The sequence below is a fragment of the Panthera tigris genome, chromosome F2 (genome assembly GCF_018350195.1).
Source record: "Panthera tigris isolate Pti1 chromosome F2, P.tigris_Pti1_mat1.1, whole genome shotgun sequence".
NCBI classification, from domain to species: Eukaryota; Metazoa; Chordata; class Mammalia; order Carnivora; family Felidae; genus Panthera; species Panthera tigris.
The window spans coordinates 16,493,150-16,513,145 of record NC_056676.1 but is presented as its reverse complement, the minus strand read 5'-3'; the positions used below and the strand labels follow the sequence as shown (position 1 = coordinate 16,513,145).

At 36.9% G+C, this 19,996-nt stretch overlaps 1 protein-coding gene across 4 annotated transcripts in view; it reads left to right on the top strand.

Annotated features, from left to right (window-relative positions):
• Positions 1-19,996, top strand: part of PDE7A (phosphodiesterase 7A) — a 122,626-nt gene that overhangs the window by 35,548 nt on the left and 67,082 nt on the right. Inside the window, exon 1 of one of the 4 annotated variants that reach the window (XM_007085015.3) lies at positions 18,956-19,030. The exons of the other annotated variants lie outside the window; for them this stretch is intronic. Coding sequence (XP_007085077.1) covers positions 18,971-19,030 — 60 coding nt within the window. The 5' untranslated portion in view covers positions 18,956-18,970. Of the gene's footprint in view, positions 1-18,955; positions 19,031-19,996 lie in introns of those variants that run through there. 4 annotated transcript variants of the gene reach the window in all.

The window sequence follows — 19,996 nt, the reverse complement described above, 5'->3', positions numbered from 1 at the left end:
TCTCTCTCTCTCTCAAAATAAAAGAAAAAAAAAGGTGTTTTTTTTTTAATTAAAAACTTTTGTGTTTCAAAGGACACTCAAGAAAGTTTTAGCCCACAAAATGGGAGAAAATAGTTGCAAACATACATCCAATTAGGGACTTACATCTAGACTATACAAGGAAGTCCTACAACTCAGTAATAAAAAAAGACAACTCAATTTAAAAAATGGGCCAAGGATCTAAATAGGTATTTTTCCAAACAAGATTTATAAATGACCGATAAGCATGGAAAGATGCTCCAGCATTTCCATCAGAGAAATGCAAATCAAAACCACAATGAGAGACAGAATAAAAAATCATAAGTGTTGGCAAGGATGTGGAGAAATCGGAACCCTCATACACTGCTGTTTGGAATGTAAAATGGTGCAGCCACTTTGGAAAACAGTTTGGCAGTTCTTCAGAATGCTAAACATAGAGTTACCAAATGACACAGCAATTTCACTTCTAAGGGAAATGAAAACAGGTCCACACAAAAACTTGAGCATTTATAGCAGCATTTTTCAAATAGCCAAAAAGTAGAAACAACCTAAATGTCTGCCACATGATGAGTAAATAAACAAAAGTGGTATATCCATACAGTAGAATGTTATTCAACCATAAAAAGGAATGAATTTCCGATACTTGTTATAACTTGGATGTACCTGGAAAACTTTTTGTTAAGTGAAATAAACCAGACGCAAAAGGTCACAGTGTGTTATTCCATTTATATGAAATGCCCAGAAAATGTATTTCCATAAGGAAAAAGCAGATTGATGTTTGCCAAGGGCTAGGGGGAAGGGAGAATGGAGAATAACTGCTTATGAGTATGAGGTTTCCTTTAGGATGATGAAATATTCTAAAATTAACAGTGATGATGGTTGTACATATCTGTAAGTATACTAAACACCATTGTGTTGTATATTTAAATGGGTGAATTGTATGGTTTGTGAACTATATCAAGAAAGCTGTTTAAAAAATGTTATCAGTATTTAAAGCTTCCCTTATGGTTTCAGAATACTTTTAAAGTAGTGATTCAGAAGTTTGAAGAAAAAAGTCCACAATTTTTGTTTCATGGTGGAGTCAGTCATAATTATCTAAAATTCTATCCATCTTCTTTGTCATGAATATAAAAGTTAGAAAAGTATGCCAGAATTGCCATAAGCATTTAAAATTAAACCGTCCCAATAGTTCTCTTACATGTTGATCTGTTAGTATAAAACTGCTTTGTTTTAGTGAAATATGTGAACAGATGCATGTGAGCTTTGCCTTGCATTTGTTTTTGGAGTTCAGTTGCTTTAGTAGAACACAGTTTTACATGAGGAATCATGCACAGGCCTAAATGAAAAAAGAAGGTCCATTCAGAGCCCAAACTTGGCTTATTAGTAACACGTATATAAAACATTCAGATATATGCAGAGAGATGCCAACTGATGGCCTACTTTAAGATTTGTGTAAATATATTTATAATTTATATCTAACTTATAATAGTTAACATTTTTTAATGTTTGCATATGTGTACTTTGTGAGAAATAATTATCATTAAAATTCACTCGTTTAAAGTGTACAGTGTGGTTTATTATATTCACACGGTTGTGCAGTATTGCACACCTTCACTACTGTCTAATTTCAGAATACTTGCATCACCTAAAAACCACCTGTTAGCAGTCACTCCCCACTGTCCCCTTCCCTAGCCCCTGGCAACTGCGCATCTGATCTCTATCTCTGTGTATTAACATACTGGATATGTGCATTATCAGTACTATAAATTTTAAATAGTTAAAAGTATCCAAGAATTATAATCAGTTTCAAGACAGTTTGAACATGTATGTTTTACAGTATTCACTTCAAATGATTAAAAATTCCATGTTTCTAATTTTATAATCAGTCAACTGATCAATCCCTTGTCAGATATTTAGAAAGTTTACAGTTTTTCACTGCTATAAACAGTGTTGTGATGAAAATCTTTGTAGCTTAAATCTTAATGCTTATCCATGATAATTTCCTTAAGATTAATTCCTAGAAGTGGTATATAGCTAGTTAAAATGTTAGGTTTAGGGGCGCCTGGGTGGCTCAGTCGGTTAAGCGTCCGACTTCAGCTCAGGTCACGATCTCACGGTTCGTGAGTTCGAGCCCCGCGTCGGGCTCTGGGCTGATGGCTCAGAGCCTGGAGCCTGTTTCAGATTCTGTGTCTCCCTCTCTCTGACCCTCCCCCATTCATGCTCTGTCTCTCTCTGTCTCAAAAATAAATAAAACGTTAAAAAAAAATTTTTTTTAAATGTTAGGTTTAGTTTTAAGTCTTGATACACGTTGCCAAATTACTTGCAAGAACGCTTATATCAATTTACACTCAAACAGTAATGTAAGAAAAAGGGACACCTGAGTGGCTCAGTTGGTAGATTGTCTGACTTCAGGTCATGATCTCACGGTTCATGGGTCCAGCCCCATATTGGCTCGCTGCTGTCAGCCTATCAGAGCCGGCTTCAGATCCTCTGTCCCCCTCTCTCTGCCCCTCCCCTGCTTGTGCTCTTCCCAAAATAAATAAATGTTTAAAAAACTCAAAAAGTTGTAAAGTGTAATAATACAATAAATAAATATTTTTATGTATAGGGTGATATCTGTCTCCCAATTAAATGTTGACTAATTTTGAAAATTGTTTTCTACTTGACACTTTAGAAGCTTTTCAGTGAACAAGTTATTTAAAAATCAACTGTTCTTGAAACATTGTCTCTCATAGCAAAGTTAGTATGGTAACAGTCTATATTCTATATATATATGGTACCAGAACTTATATTCTAGGTTCTAAACAAGAGACTCTTTAAGTATATTTTATTTGTCCATTGTAAACTGACTGGATTACATCTAACTGGTTCAAATTGTCCATAGAATTAAAACTTTCAACTCTATCCAATTATCTATTTTAGGTGTTGTTTTTTTTTTTTTTTTAAGTTTTCCCAGGAAATCTTGAAATAAGCCATACTAATAGCTAAAAGTGACTGGATTTTATTTTTGTCTTTATACAAATACATGTTGGAAGTGTCAAAACTGACATAACTTTCTGAGAGGGGGGAAATTTAGTCTAGATTGAGGAAATGAGTTGGGGACAAGTGTGGTGGCAATAATGTCTAGGCTGTGTTCAGGAAATCTTGAGTAATTGGTTGGAATTAGAATATGTATAGGGGGAAATGATATTAAAAGTTGTTTGTGCCATAAAATACAAATATTAAGTGGTTTTCTATATCTTCTTGGTAATAAAGCATGCTATAAGATAAGGAAAGATGTATGATAAAGTGCTGTGTTTGCAATTTGATGAGAGGGTTAAATGTTTTTGTGCTCTTTGGTGTGTCCCCCTTTTAACATTGATCATATAGGTTTTTTCTTAGATCAGTTTCTCTCTTTTTTTTTTTTTTTTAATTGATTTTTGAGAGGGAGGGGAGGGGCAGAGAGCGTGGGTCCTTAGCAGGCTCCATGCTGTCAGTACAGAGCCCATTGTGGGGCTTGATCTCACAAATTGTGAGATCCTGACCTGAGCTGAGATCAAGAGTTGGACGCTTGACGTCCGACTTCGGCTCAGGTCATGATCTCGCGGTCCGTGAGTTCGAGCCCCGCGTCGGGCTCTGTGCTGACAGCTCAGAGCCTGGAGCCTGTTTCAGATTCTGTGTCTCCCTCTCTCTGACCCTCCCCCGTTCATGCTCTGTCTCTCTCTGTCTCAAAAAAAATAAATAATCGTTAAAAAAAATTAAAAAAAAAAAAAAAACCAACTGAGCCACCCAGGTGTCCCATATCGGTTTTTCTTAGATCACCTAACACCTGCCCCCCCCCCCATCTTAGCAGCTTTTTAGAGAGATGATGGTATATTGAATGGGGCATCTCTCTTTCATAAGTGGGGGGGGGGGCGGCGGGGAGAGGAGGTTATGCATACACACACACCTTGTCTTGTTCCTCTGGCCAGTGGTTCCCAAATGATAATTGTGGGGCTTGATCTCACAAATTGTGAGATCCTGACCTGAGCTGAGATCAAGAGTTGGACGCTTGACGTCCGACTTCGGCTCAGGTCATGATCTCGCGGTCCGTGAGTTCGAGCCCCGCGTCGGGCTCTGTGCTGACAGCTCAGAGCCTGGAGCCTGTTTCAGATTCTGTGTCTCCCTCTCTCTGACCCTCCCCCGTTCATGCTCTGTCTCTCTCTGTCTCAAAAAAAATAAATAATCGTTAAAAAAAATTAAAAAAAAAAAAAAAAACCAACTGAGCCACCCAGGTGTCCCATATCGGTTTTTCTTAGATCACCTAACACCTGCCCCCCCCCCCCCATCTTAGCAGCTTTTTAGAGAGATGATGGTATATTGAATGGGGCATCTCTCTTTCATAAGTGGGGGGGGGGGGCGGCGGGGAGAGGAGGTTATGCATACACACACACCTTGTCTTGTTCCTCTGGCCAGTGGTTCCCAAATGATAATGGCAAATCCCAGGAGAATCTGGGATTTTGGCAAGGGACTCAGGAATATACATGTACTCAACACAGTAAACTTAAAAATATAAATCTCATGTATGTACTAGTGCTTTTCAAATATAAGGAGATACTGTTGTGATTAAGTAAAATTATTTAAACATAACTACTGAACTCACAATAATTTGTATTTTCTCAATCAGTGGATATGTTTTGCATTGTTTGCTGCAATAGCCAGGTGCAGCCACAAGAGGAGACACAGGAAAGGTTCAGGAGAAAAAACAGAGTTTATTATACTCAGAGATCCTAGAGACAGGAGACAGGGCACACCATGCAGGGCCACAGGGGAGAGCATTAGGCCACTGTCTCTGTTGGGGGTTCTCAGAGAAAGGCAGGGCATAGTGAACAGTTTTGGATTGGCAGATTTGAATAATTTGGGGCCTTGGGCATTTGGAGTGGTCCCTAGTTACCTAGTACCTGGCTCTGGGTGATTACTTTGGGGTACAAGGATCTGATGGAAGAGGTCTGGCTCTGGATAGTTTGCATATCAAGGGCATCCTCCTGGCTGGGCCCTTTGCTGTCTCCAAGAATTGACTAGCTCTAGGACTGGCAGTCTCTTCCCAGTCAGGAAGGTTTTCTTAAGACGTAGGACATCATAATATACAGATTTTCAAAAAATACACACAATACAGGCTATCAGAGAATTAACTTGTATCATGTGGGGGTTTGCAAAGTATTTGATACTTAAGGAAATTAAATACCATGTATGCCAGCCAGGTCTGATTTCTTAAAAGTAAAATTATGATTTAGACTCTGAACCACTTGGGCAAATTCCTGACTGGTTTAATATTGTGAGATGCAAGCCTGTTGTTCATGGAGGTGACTGCAAATGGACTATTGCCATTGGGTGGCAGCCGGCAAAAAGTTGAAAAGGAGAGAGCATTAGAGTATAACTTCTTTTACTTAATGATAAATTGTTTTGTTTTTTTAATATTCCTGACTGTTTCATATTGTAACTTAGAGAAACTGGTAATTTAAGTTAAGAGCTGGGTTGATAAACATAGGGAAAAGCCATTTTAAAGAATTTGAATCAAGTTTTGTATGCCTGAATATATTATCAAGCACTGGCTAAAGGGTGGTAGATGATTTTAAAAGGTTAGTAAATTTGAGTTAATAACTTCATTTAGTTAATAACTCTTCATATGTCACAGAATTTAATAAGAACACCTTGGTGTGAAATTCCTGCATTATCTTTCTGCATACCATAACTATCTGTTTTAATCCTAACTACAATTTGTGTCCAAGTACTTGCCTGTTTTTCAGGTGGAGGAAACGGAGACTTCCAGAATGTAACTTGTATCAAGACTCCGTGGGTAGGAAAGGTAGACCTCAGATTTAAATCTTTAATCACATAACCCTTGGGGTGCCTAGGTGGCTCAGTTGGTTAAGTGTCCGACTTCAGCTCAGGTCATGCTCTCAGGTCATCCGTGAGTTCGTGCTGACACCTCAGAGCCTGGAGCCTGCTTGGGATTCTGTGTCTTCCTTTCTCTCTCTGCCCCTCCCCCCCCCTCACACTCTGTCTCTTTCTGTCAAAATGAATAAACATTAAAAACATTAAAAAAATCTATGATCACATAACCCAAACTCTGCTCCTTTAGTCCAGTTTTTACAGGATACTTATTTGCATGAATTTCAGACTTAAGAGAATTCCAAACTTTAAGGAAAATTAGATATAGTTTTTTGTATGTAATTTTTTGTGTGCTAAAATGCACCTAACATGAAATTTACCATTTTAACCATTTTTGATTGTACCATTAAGTGGCATCAAGTACATTCACAGTGTTATTCAACCATCATCACTATCCATTTCCCAAACTTTTTCATCATGCCATACAGAAACTTAGTAGCCATCAAACAATAACTTGCTATTCCCCTTTCCCCCCCACTGGTGGTAACCTCTATAAAGAAAATATTTTTTAGTGAGAGTTTTGTTGGTGTTAGATAAGTTTTATATTTGTAGAATGTTGAGTATAAATGCATTTCTTTTGAATAAGTACTATGTAGTTCAATGCAAATTAAGTTATTTTTGTCCTTTTAATTCTTTGTCTATTCTATTTTAAACAAAGCATTATAATTATATATGCTAAGTACAGAAGCCTTAGTGTTCTCTTCATTTTATTAAATATAAACAATTGGTGTTTATTTAAGGGAAAGTGGCTCTTTTTTCTGAACCTTAGTAAACTTTTTTTGTACGTTGTTGTAGTTACAGCTCCTTAAGGTGGCATTAATTAATCTTAACTGCCTTCGCTGTCAGGTTCATCAGAAAGGTAGCAAATCCAAAACATGGCAATCTTTTTGCTAGCCTACATAAATTTGTATTCTGTTCTCCTAGCTGATGGTTGTCAAATTGCATATGGTTTGATTCAACCTATATCTTTAATGAACATAAAATGTAATATTGCCCATTGTGTATTACATTAGTAATAGTTACTATTGGTGCTTTGTACTTGGCCAGACCCTGTGCTTTGGTGGGTTTTTTTATTCCATACACCCGTGAGGTTGTGAATAATTCAAAGCTCAGGTTCACCCTCTCTACCTTGACCTTGAAGTGAAAGCCAGCTTCAGTACTCTGCTTACCTTTGTGCATTCCTGCTTTTACTTAGGTTTTGCCTGAGTGTTCCTTAAATTTCTTACCAGCTCATGGATTCATTGCAGTAGATATTTTCTATATTTTCCGCTATTTTCACTTTTCAGTGGTAGGATCTGTTCTCTGAACTAGTCCACTGTTGGAAATGAAAGTGATCTCAGAGACTTTGATAAGAGATTCATTCATTCTACCTTGTAAATAGTATAATAGAAACATGGATTTTGTCCTGGTTAGCTACTATTTACCTCAACGACTTCTTCCAAATCACTGTCAGTTACAGAACTAGATAGAAGTTTTAATATTAGCTGCTGTAACTTGCTTTCATCTACTAAAGGAGTGTAGACTAGGGAGAGCTAAACCAAAAATTCATTCTCTGGCCTAGGTCTGGAAGAAACTTTAAGCCCAAAAGATTTGGTTTGAGATTTGTTGAGCAGTGGCTTTCTTGTCACTTGATTTTTGTATTGTATTCAAAGCTGTTTCTTACTGGTTTTAACATTACTGAGATGTAAGAGAAAGGAATGTTATTTGCATATATGTGTGCTGGGGTGGGGCGGGGCACCAGGTAGCTGGGGGGTGGGTGCTATTTAATTTGAATTTTACCATTTATGAGATTTGGCCTTTTGCCCTCCCAGTCCTCTCCTGCTTGTGAGCCTTTAGATTTTGGTTTTAACCATCTTATCTCATTTGGTAATCCTACTATATGGTCTTGATTAGTAGATGACTACCCCCAAATCCCTTTCTCCAGCCCACCTCTCCTTCAAGGCCTTGAGACCCACAAGCCCAGCTACAGAAGGTATACTTCCATTTAGTTGTCCCTGGACCGCTTAACCCTTCACCGAAAGATTAAAGCTAATCAGTCTCTTGAATCTCATCATCTTTCTCCATTCCCATGACTATCCCCCTGTCCTAATCTAGGGCATCATCTCATTCTGGTTTAAGGCCTGGATTAAAAGCCTTCTTACGGATCTCTGGAAGACTGAAGTCCACTGTGCTAATCCATTCCACACACTGGGACCCAAAGTATTTTTTCCAGAATATAACTTATTCATCACTCTCCTATGTGAAATCTTTCAGTGCTCCTCCTTTATCCTTTGTGTACGATTCAGATTCCTTAATACCATTGACCAAAGTCTTTTATTACCTTTCTGGTCTCAGCCTCTTCACCACTCCCAACTTTACTTTATACTTTACCTGTATTAAACTTCTTTTGTGAGTGGGAGGGAGTAGATTTTGCTCCTCTTTTTGAAATTCAAGCTGAAGTACAATTTCTACTCAGTTTGAGGAGTTTTAACAAATGCATACACCCATGCAACTAATACTCCAAACGAGATACTGTACTTTGCAATCACCCCCAAAAATTCCTTTGTGCCTCTTTGCATCAGTTCCCCCCAGCCCCTGCTGTAGACAGTCCCTGTTGATTAGTTTTGCCTTTTCTAGAATGCACTTTTTTTTCCCTGATTTCTTTCACTATCACAGTGTTTTTGAGATTTATCCCTTTTACTGCATGCATGAATCAGTTTCATTTTGTTACTTAGTAGTGAGTAAGTAACCCATTGTATGGATATATCACAGTTCATTTATCCATTATCAGTTGACGGATACTTGCATCATTACCAATTTCGACTATTATGAATGAAGCCACTGTGAACATTCATGTTCAGGTCATTTTTTTGGACATACATTGGATTTGCGGAGTTCAAATTGCTGCACATCCATGCCATCACTAGGTATTGTCGGTCTTTTTAATTTTAGCCGTTCTTGTGGGTGTGTAGTGGTATCTTGTGGTTTCAGTTCTCATTTCTTTATTAAATATGTTCAGCATCTTTTCATGTGCATATTAGTTATTTATCTCCTATTGTGACTTATCTGTTGAAATCTTTAGCCTATACTTTTAATTGGGTTGTCTTCTGCTAAAGCTATGAATTTTTAATATCTATATAATATATTCCAGATACAAGTTCTTTGTCAGATATATGTCAAATTTATGTTGTTCCCCCCTCCAAATTTGCTTTATGTAATTAGGTGGATATAAATTAATGAACACAAACTTAAGGTATGTGTAACAATTTAACAGAACCTAGTGGTTTACAGGGTGACTGGGTGGGTCAGTTGGTTAAGTGTCCAACTCTTGATTTTGGTTCAGGCCATAATCTCATGGTTGTGAGATCAAACCCCACATTGGACTCCACACTGAGTGTGGATCCTGCTTGGGATTCTCTCTCTCCCTCTCTCTCTGCCCCCTCCCCGCTCATGCGCATACTCTCTCACAATAAATAAACATTAAAAAAAAGAAAAAGATACTCGACAATCAAAAAGAATGAAATCTTGCCATTTGCAACTATGTGGATGGAACTAGAGGGTATTATGCTAAGCGAAATTAGAGAAAGACAAATATCATATGACTTCACTCAATGAGGAATTTAAGATAAAAAATAGATGAACATAAGGGAAGGGAAGCAAAAATGATATAAAAACGGGGGGGGGGGGAACCAAACGTAAGAGACTCTTAAGTATAGAGAACAAAGGGTTGCTGGAGGGATTGTGGGAGGGGGGATGGGCTAAATGGGTAAGAGGCATTAAGGAATCTACTCCTGAAATTATTGTTACACTATATGCTAACTAACTTGGATATAAATTAAAAAATATTTACACAGATATAATGAGAAAATGCTCTTTTGACAAAGGAATAAAATATTGTTTTTAGAATATTTGAATTATGATTATTAGGGGCCATGAAAAATATAAGCAGACTATGATAAAATAAAAAACCTGGTGGTTTGCTTTTTCATATTTGAGCACTGTCTTTCAAAGAGCAGAAGTTTTTAGTTATAATGAAGTCCAATTAACATAAATTTTCTTTTATGATTACTGTTTTTGTATATAGAAATCTTTACTTAACCCAAGATGATGAGTATATTCTCATACTTTTTCTTAGAAATGTTTAGCCTTTATGTTTAAATGTGTGATCTGTGTTAATTTTTTACATAGTGAGAGATTGCATGTTGAGGTTCTTTTATTCTCATATGTTTATATGCTTTCTCCAATGCCATTTTTTGTTGGAAAGACTACATTTTCCTTTGAGTTACTTTGGCACCTTTGTTGAACATCAGTTGGCCACAAAAGTGTTGATCTGTTTCTGAACTCTGTTCAGTTCTATTGATTTTGTCTGTCTGCGTAATAACCACTATCTGGATAACTGTAGCTTTGAAAGGAGTCTTGAGATCAGGTAGTATAAGTCCTTCCATGTTTTGTTTTCGTTTTTCCAAAAAAACTTTTGGCTATTTTAGGTCTTTTGTATTTCCTTATAAGTTTAGAATGAGCTTGTCATATTCTCCCCCCTCTCCAAAAAAAAAAAAAAAAAAAGGAAAAAAAATAGCATGCTGAAATTTTAATTGGGATTGCCTTGAATTGATAGATCAACTGGGAAAATTGATGTCTTAACAATATTGAGCCTTTCAATCCATGTTTATTAGTTTACTAGGTATGCTGCCCAAACAAAACATCACAACTGGGTGGCTTACAACAACAGAGATTTATTCTCTCATAGTTCTAGAAGCTAGACATCACAAATTAAGATGTCAGCAGGGCCATGCTCTCTTTGAAGTCCCCAGGGGAAGAATCTTTCCATGCCTCCTCTGGTGGTTGCTGGCAATCCTTGGCATTCCGTGGCTTGTAGATGCATTATTTCAGTCTCTGCCTCCATCTTTATATGGCCTTCTCCCTGTGTAGTTGTATGTCCGTGTCCAAATTTCTCTCTCCTTATAAGATCACCAGTTATATTGGACTCAGAACTCATTCTAACCCGGTATGCCCTCATCTTAATTACATCTGCGGAGAACCTGTTTCCAAATAAGGTCACATTCACAGGTATCCAGAATTAGGACTTTGACATGTCTCTTGAGGGAACACAATTCAGTCCCACAACAACATATGGTATATTTGTCCATTTATGTAGCTCTTCTTTAATTTCTCTCAAAAATGTTTTAAATAGTTTACATTGTATAGCGCTTATTGCACACATTCTATTAAATTTGTCCCTAAGTATTTCATGTTTGTGGATGCTATTGGAAATAATATGTATTTGTTTGTTTGTTTGTTTGTTTTTTGAGAGAGAGAGAGAGTGAGTGAGCATGAGCAGGAGAAGGGCAGAAGGAGAGAGAATTCCCAGCAGGCTCCACACCAAGCACAGAGTCTGACCCAGGGCTCGATCCCATGACCATGAGATCATGACCTGAGCCGAAATCGAGAGTCAGACACCTAATTGACTGAGCCACCCAGGTGCCCTGGAAATAATATTTTTTAAATTTCATGTTGCAAACATTTTTCATTGGTATATAGAAATACAGCGATTTTTGTATATTGGTCTTATGTCTTGTGACTTTGGTAAATTTTAGTTCTAATAGGGTTTTTTTTGTAGAGTTTTTAGGATTTCTGCATAGGCAAACTGATTGTCCTGCAAATAAAGACAGATTTTCTTCTCCTTTCCAATTTGTATGCCATATGTTTCTTTTTCTTGTCTTAATGCATTAGCTATAACTTATAATACTATGTTGAAGTGGTAGAACAGACATCCTTGCCTTGTTCATGATGTTTGGGAAAAAGCATTGTTTTTTGTTGCTCAGTATGATAATGGTTGTAGATTTTTCATAGATCTTCATAAGGTGAGGAAATTTTTCATTTATTATATTATTAGTAGGAGTGTCTATCATAAATGGGTATTGAGTTTTGTTAAATGCTTTTTCTTTGTCAATTGAAGTGATTGTATGATTTTTTCTTTTAATATGTTGAATTACATTTAATTGTTTTTTCAAACATTAAGCCAATTTTGGATTCTTGGGATAATTTACCCTTAGTCATAATGCATTTCCTTTTTATATATTGTTGAATTTGATTTTCTAATGTTTTCTTAAAGACTCTTGTGTCTTATGAGGGGTTTCATCTGTGGTGTCTTTTTCTTATAATGTTTTTGGTTTTGGTATCAACTGATTTTCAGCAATTTTGTTGTCATATCTTGGTGTGGTTTTGTGTTTTTCCTATTTGAAGTTCATTGACCTTCTTTGATATTTGGATTGGTAGTTCTCATCAAATTTGGGAAATGTTTAGGTAATTTACACTGCTCTCTTTTTCTACTCTCTTTATTCTGCTGTTAAGCCCAACTGTGAATCTTTTAATTTAGATACTATATTTATCAGCTACAAATAGTCCATTTTTTTTAAGTTTTAATTTATTTTTTCATTGTTTGCATGTTTTCCTTTAAATCTTTGAAAATATTATATATAATAACATTTTAGAAATTATTTTCTACTAATTCCACCATCTTGATCATTTCTAGGTTTGTTTTTATGACTTTTTACCCCTTGGGTTGGGTTACCTTTTCCTGTTTATTCTCCTAATTTGTAATTTTGTCATTCTTAAAAGAGTGTTGAATTTTGATCTGGCAGACAGTTTTGTGTTACTTGCTGATCAGCCTGATCCTTTTCGGCATATTATGAGTTTTGTTAGTGTGGGTCTAGAATGGTGTTGTTCAATAAAATTTGCTGCATTGATGGACTAGTTTTGCCCTTCTCCTAAGGTAGGGCATTTCTGGGGTCTCTGTGGAATGTCCCAGATATTCTGTGAGAGCTCTTTACAGTGGTTGGTTGCGACTCATGTCTCCTTTAGTAGTTCTTCCCTTGGTTATTCTCCTGGCCTCATGGAATCTCATACTGTACATAACTAGCTTAATATTTAGCCAAGGAGTCAAGAAGATTCACTTTCAGAATTTTAGAGCCTATTTTCTTCACACTTTCCCTCTTTGGTACTCAACCTACAAATTTCAAGCACTTCAGCTTCCCTGAACTCCAGTGTCTGATTCAATTATAGTATTATGGAATCTTGGAATTGGCAGAGAGCATGAAGATCATTTGTCCTAGCCTGTCTCATAACCTCCTTGACAGAGGCTTGTTTGAGGCAGCTCTTCTCAATTTACATGGCTCAAGTTGTAGAAAGTTCTTAGATAGTAATATTGAATCAAATTCTATTTTCCACAAACTTACTGCATGTTAGTCTTATTTCTACCTTCTGTAATTTCACCAAAAAAAAAAAAAAAGCCAAACTGCCTAGATTATTTTACCTTATAGCTGTTTAATACCAATTCTGCCCCTCTTTATTTCTTTGCCAAAAGCATCTCCGTTCATAATACTGTTATCCCTTATGTATATTATTCTTATCTGCATTTTAAAATGCCATGTATGGGGTACCTGGGTAGCTCAGTTGGTTGACCATTTGACTCTTGATTTTGGCTCAGGTCATGATCTTAGGATCATAGGATTGAGCCCTGTGTCAGCCTCTTCACTGAGCATGGAACCTGCTTAAGATTCTGTCTACTTTCTGGCGCCTGGGTGACTCAGTCGGTTAAGCATCCGACTTCGGCTCCGATCATGGTCTTATGCTCTGTGAGTTCAAGCCCCATGTCGGGCTCTGTGCTGACAGCTCAGAGCATTGAGCCTGCTTCGGATTCTGTGTCTCTCTCTCTCTCTCTCTCTCTCTCTCTCTCTCTCTGTCCCCCATTCATGCTCTGTCTCTTTCTGTCTAAAAAATAAACATTAAAAACAATTTTTTAAAAAAAGATTCTCTCTCTACTTCTCCCTCGGCCCCTTCCCTGACTTGTACACTTGTACACATACTCTCCCTAAAATTTAAAAAAAAATTAAGATATAAGGGGTGCCTCAGTGGTTCAGTTGGTTAAGTGTCTGACTTTGGCTCAGGTCATGATCTTACAGTTTGTGAATCCAAGCCCCACATCGGACTCTCTGATGTCAGCACAGAGCCTGCTTCAGGTCCCTTGTCCCCCTCTCTTTCTGCCTCCCACTCACTCACACACGCACACTCTCAAAAAAATAAACATTTTTTAAAAAATAAATAAAAAATAAAATGCCATATATGTATGCATCTTCCAGTGTGATACTCAGACTGAACTCAGTCTCATAAAAGTGGTCTGTATTGAGAATAATGGAACATCCTCTATCTGGATACTTATTTGACTTTCAATGTCTCCTAAGATTGCCTTTAATTACTGTCTCTTATTTAGAGATTAAACATTCTGACTTTTTTTGTTATTTGTAATTAAGCATGCTGTTTTATCCTTTGCATTTATATGCAGATTTGATATGCATTTGTCTGATCTGCACCCCAATAAATGAACTGTGGAACTGGACGAGGTCAAAAGCAGAGTTCTGTTAGTTACCTCTAGAATTCTTCCACTAGTTTGATATCAAGTACTTAATCTCTGGGTATGTTTTAGCCAGCTAGGAGTCTGCCTAAATGTAGTGTGGGGCTCACATTGCTCTGTTTTTTTTTTAAGATTGCCACTAGAGACTTCATGTTCAGCTTTGCTGAAATTAAGGTGTCCCCTGTTTGTGACATTCTCCTGGTCTAATAATATACCAGTAGTCTTACACTTACAGCATGCACGTTGATGTTCTTTTTCTAAGTTCGTACTCTATAGATCTGCACTACTGTTTTTTCTTCTAAAAATTGCGACCACTTCTACTTTTCCATAATTTTTAATATATCATGAACAATGGTTCAATATGCAAATCTCAGTTCTTTTAGTATCATAAGACAATTGTCTGTAACAGAAGACTTGAATGTTTTGTAAAATGTCAGGGTGCTTTTACTGCTTCCTCCATACTCTAGGACTAATCGCATGCCCATTGTCATCAACTACTGAGATACTATGTAACAAAAAACTTAATTCGGAGCTGTAAATCAATATGATACAAAGGTCTTAATTTACTGGTAAAATTCCCATGTTACCATAGTTCTAAAGTATTTTTGTTATTGAAGCTTCATTTTTTGTCACTTTCATATCTCTTGAAATTCATACCATTTGAAGAAAAATAAGCCCTGATATGTGGATTTGAACAAAAAACCTGCTTTGACACATTATTTGCTATGAAAATTGGCTGGAATTCAAAATGATAAAAGCACAATTGGAAGGTTTTGACTATAGTGTTTATATTTTTCTATTATAAGTTTCGTTATAGTTTTCCACAGACACAACATTTGTATAAAGAACTCTGGGATAGGCTATTTCTGTCCATGAGAATCCAAAATTATAGACGCTGATGTCAATGCAGATGAGGGTAGCCTAATTTGGTTAAGGGAAGGACATGCTGAGTCTCTATATGGATAGCTAAAGGCTATTGCCAAGATTGACAGGTGTCCTGTGGGTGGCAGAGAGCCCCAGGGATAAAATTTGCACTTGGATTACTTCTCTAAAACACAATGATCAAAGTCAATGTCTTTTCTTTCTATTGATCACAGTTTTAAACTATTTTAAAATAGTCTGCCTTTAATACTTTGATTTTTCAGATATTAGCCCCAGAAAGTTAAAAAAAAATTATACTTTGTTCTTAAAGTATCAAATTCTGTTTTTGGAAGCTTAGTTGTATCCTGGGCCTTAATTTTTCTAGTATAGTCTGATTTTTTTGTTGTTGTTATCCTTCCATGTTTCACTAACGCTTTGGGGTGAGAAAAGTTCATGTAAAAGGTTACATGTGTCATTAGTGTAAAAGAGGTAGCTTTTTCTTTATGGAATAACTTACATGATTCAATCTGGAAAGATTAATATTTAGAAGAATTTTCTATGAAATAAACATAATGTAAAGGAATATTCATACTAATTTGATAGCAGCTTTTGCTTTTATTTCATCTTATTGAATTTTTTATTAAAAGAAGTCTTGTAACTTATAAATTAGTAGTAAATATCTCATATCTCACAAAAAGAAAAAAATTTAAACCTAATAGGTGCATGCCATTAAGAGTGTTAAGGGTACTGTTTTAAGAAAAAAATTACATTGCCTAAGATTTTTGTAAGATTTGAATGATGTACATGTATCATTAACAATGAAGGATCTATGGGTTTTTTTAGGCATAAATTCAATACTGTTTCTATTCAAATAGAGAATGTTCTAATTTGGGAGGCTTGTGTCCTGATTATCTCTGTATTTTACTGTTAGACATACAGTAGAAATTTAAGAAGAGGGTGCTGGGAAAACCACTTTAGGGAGCCAACCTATTCACTAGTGTGAACAATGAAAGCCAAGACCCTAGCTCTCCTAGGCCCTAGACAAGCACAGTGCAAGTTGCCCTCATAGATCCGTGTGACTTCAGTTAAGTCTTTTGTTGGGTTGAAGCTGGAGTGATTAGGTCAGTATCCTTCTTGGGTCTTAAATATCTAATTCTGATTTGGCAAAAATTTACTGAGAGCTGCTATAAGCGAAGTATTCTTGTATGACACTCTTGTAAGTCCTGTGAAGGTGAGGAGTAGAAGGGCCCACGAAGTGGTGACTTGCCCTGGCTCACTCAGCTCTTGGGAGTAAAGATGCAAAATAAACCCAGACTCTTGTCTCTAAGACTAGTAGAGTTTTGAGATGGTGGAAATAAACTCTTGACAGAAATTCACTTAAATGAGAGAACTGTTAGGACTGCCTTTATTACTGTCTTTTTTTTTTTTTTAATTCTGTATCTCAATTCTGATTCTTGCCTTTTTTTCCTGTTCGAGCCTTCCTTTGTAGACTAAATGAAAGTGCAGATTCTTGAGCTCACCGTTAACCAAAAAGACATTTATAAAAATATTTAAGTACTGTACTGAAAACAGCAATCTTGTATTTGCTTCTCAAAATTTGACTCTTTAAGTAGATGATTGGAAAGGAAGTATGAAAATGAGGTGTACTCCTGGACTGAGCATCACGGTGTTGGGCTAATTCAGAGTGTGCAGCATGGGCTAGAGTGGCAGATAATGACCTCAAGTCTGTGGTAGCCACTGGCGCAGGCTCCACGGCCCCTTACCCATGGCCACCAGCATTTCTCCTGAGACTCTGGTGAATACGCGTTCTGCTGCTCTGTCCTATCCCTGGGCATCCTTTCGGTTTGGTTACTGGAACCCTACTAGAATGCAGAGAGTAATGAAAGACCCTGACAATCTCATGTCACGCTTAGGTTCCTGACAAAAAAAGTCTTCTCCATTTGTTCAAGGATTGCATTACAGCTTGTTAGTTCAGTAGCAAGAAGAGATATACATAATGTATAAGGTAGAGTGAGAAATTTATGACCATGTGTTATAAACGGTTTCAATTTAGGAAAATTTTGATTTAGATCTGCTAATTTAATTTATGCTTCATTTTGACAGGTCTAGAATTAACTTTTCTTTTAAATAAACTCTTCGTACTGAGGATTGGATCATGAAAATAGCATTAGTATTTGACCCATTTGGGCTATTTCAAATATTTTAGAACCATCCTTTGTGTGGTGTTGACATGCAGATGCCTCTGTCTTGTCACGGACTGCAGTCTGGCAGTACTGTCACGTCCTCAGTATTTCTCCCGCCAGCCCCCTCTCTTCATCTCTACCACCCAGCCTAGGCTCATGTCCTCTCGCCTGGACCTCTGCAGTGGCCTGTTAACTGCCTGGCCAGCTCTACCCCACAGAGCTGTCCTTGACCAATACCTGCTGAAGCTCTTTAGGGTAGCTTTCAGGATGAAGACCAAACACCTTCACATGGCCTCCGCTTTCACTCGCCCTGGGTTCTAGCCGGCCCTGTTCTTGCCATCTCTTCTTACTGTGCTTTGTTTCATCAGTTCCTTGGCCATCATGTGTTGTGGTGTCTACACAGATCACTCTTCCTGTCCTCTTCATGTTCTTGCCCCTTCATTTCAGCTCAGGGACATTTCAGGAACTGTGGGAAGAAGACCCTCACCTCTCAATTAGGTCAGATCCAGGCTGTGTTGGCAGTTCTTACCTCCACTTCATTGTGGACACTTGTTACATGTGCAATTTTGCACTTATTTTTGTAGACTTTGGTTACAGGAGACTCTGACGAAACTGTAAGCTTCTCAAGGGCGGGAGCCATTTCTGTTTTCATTGGGTGATGATGCCCTTGGCATCTAGCACAGGGCCTGGTGCATAGGAGCAGCGTAGTAACTATTTGTAGAATACTTGGATGAAAGTTTCAGGAAAGACTTTCTCAGCAGTACTACCTGCAACCTGCTGGCTGCTATGAGGTCATGAAGGTGGATGAATATAGGCACACTTGGCTAATAGAGAGTTCACTCACCAGCCAAGAAAAGGCGACATGTACTGAAAAATATTGTAATTATAAACAAGATGGCATTTAGGACGTAGAGATAATATACTTTTAATTGTCTGAAAATGTGCTGTTAGACTGGCCTTTGTCAATAAATGCTAAATGAGTGAATTATAATGTTAAATAGGGCCGGCAATATTTATGAAAGACTCTAACATTCATAAAGTAATCCTAGCCCTAAAGGAAATAAAAAGTCAAACAAATTCAGTGTTAAAAGTTGAAAAGAAAGAATCAAATGCGTTAATATTTTTAAATGCCAGGACATTATACTTGTGAAGCTTGTCTATGTGAAAGAAATTAGGAAATTTTTTGTATTGCTAAGCATTTTTGGGAAGTTGTGTCAAAGCACTCTGTTTAGTATTCAGATGTAGAAGTCTTTGGGGGTAGCCCGAGACCTCTTCTGTCTACATTTTGTGAGACTTCTGTCTACATTTTGTGAGAGTGTCAGCTCTCACTAAGGTTTTTCCTTTCCTCTTCCAACATTACTTCTGCTCTCCCCCAACCCTGGGGTTGTGGCATTAAGCACGCGCTGGGTAGGAAGGCTGGCTGGCAGCGCCTTCTCAGAGGAGTCAGGTGATCGTTGTTTGAAGGCAGCTGCTTGAGGTTCAAGGCAGTCAGTGTCCCCTCTCTTCTGCCTCCGGACAGCTGGTTATTATCAAACTCATAATAAGTCTTCCTTACTCATTGCCTGCTGGAAGAGGAGGGAGATTATGCAGTGGGCTTTTGGTTGATCCAATGGGAATTACATTGATCTGGTGTCTGGCTGTGGTTCTTATCAAGTGGATCGCCTCTAAGGTAGGCCATCTTTATTTTTAGGATTGTGACGTTCATCATTAGTTTATATATTTGATTGGAATAGAATTACTATGAATTTCTTTTGCTTCAGTTTTTATTTTTCTGATTAAAAGAGCTATGAGTTTTACCTGTCAGCTGAAAAGCTTAATTGTGGTTAAGCATGTAATTTTTATTCTTCCCCCCACCTTATTCCTCCTTTTAAGGGCTTTTTATGGTATCATTCCTCGGTATTGAAGTAGCTTCCCTCAGTATCATCCCCTTAAAGAAGTTTTTATAGTTATAGAAATATACCTTTTAAGATTAAATAATTATTAAACAATTTATAGTTTTGGTATACATATTTTAAATACTTTTGGAGATAAGAATTTCCTAATACTTACGTTTAATGTATAGTTGTTAAGAATTTCTGAACAGTTAGGAACTTTTTAAACACTAAATAATAACCTCTCATGTTCTCTGTTAAAGTGTTACTGCTACTAAGATGTGTACCTAACTTATAATATGTTGGAAAAAATGTAAGATTTATTATGTGTCTGTTGTTTTTGAACTTGAATTCTGAGGATCAGGATTCAGAAATGCTTCCATCTAGACAAAAGTCTCAAACTAAAGTAGGAAATATTTAAGATGACACTATGTGAAATTATTTTTTCTATACTTGTCTAAAAATGATTATATCTTTCTTCCATCATGCAGCTTTTTTCTTCCTGTATTAAATTGAAGAATATTCACTTAAGATTTATAAGGCCTATCAGTATTTGCTGAGTAACACAAAGCTTCCATAAAGTTAAATTTCTTTTCCAACCAGGGTTTTAATCCTTGATACATAATTTTTCACATTTAAGCATAATGTTTTGAGCATAACTAACTGTCCCTTATGTGAAGTAGTCTTAGTGAATATGATTGAAGAAATCTCTTTTTAAAAAATCTCTTAAAAAAAAACAACAGTGTACTCAAATTTTTAAAATC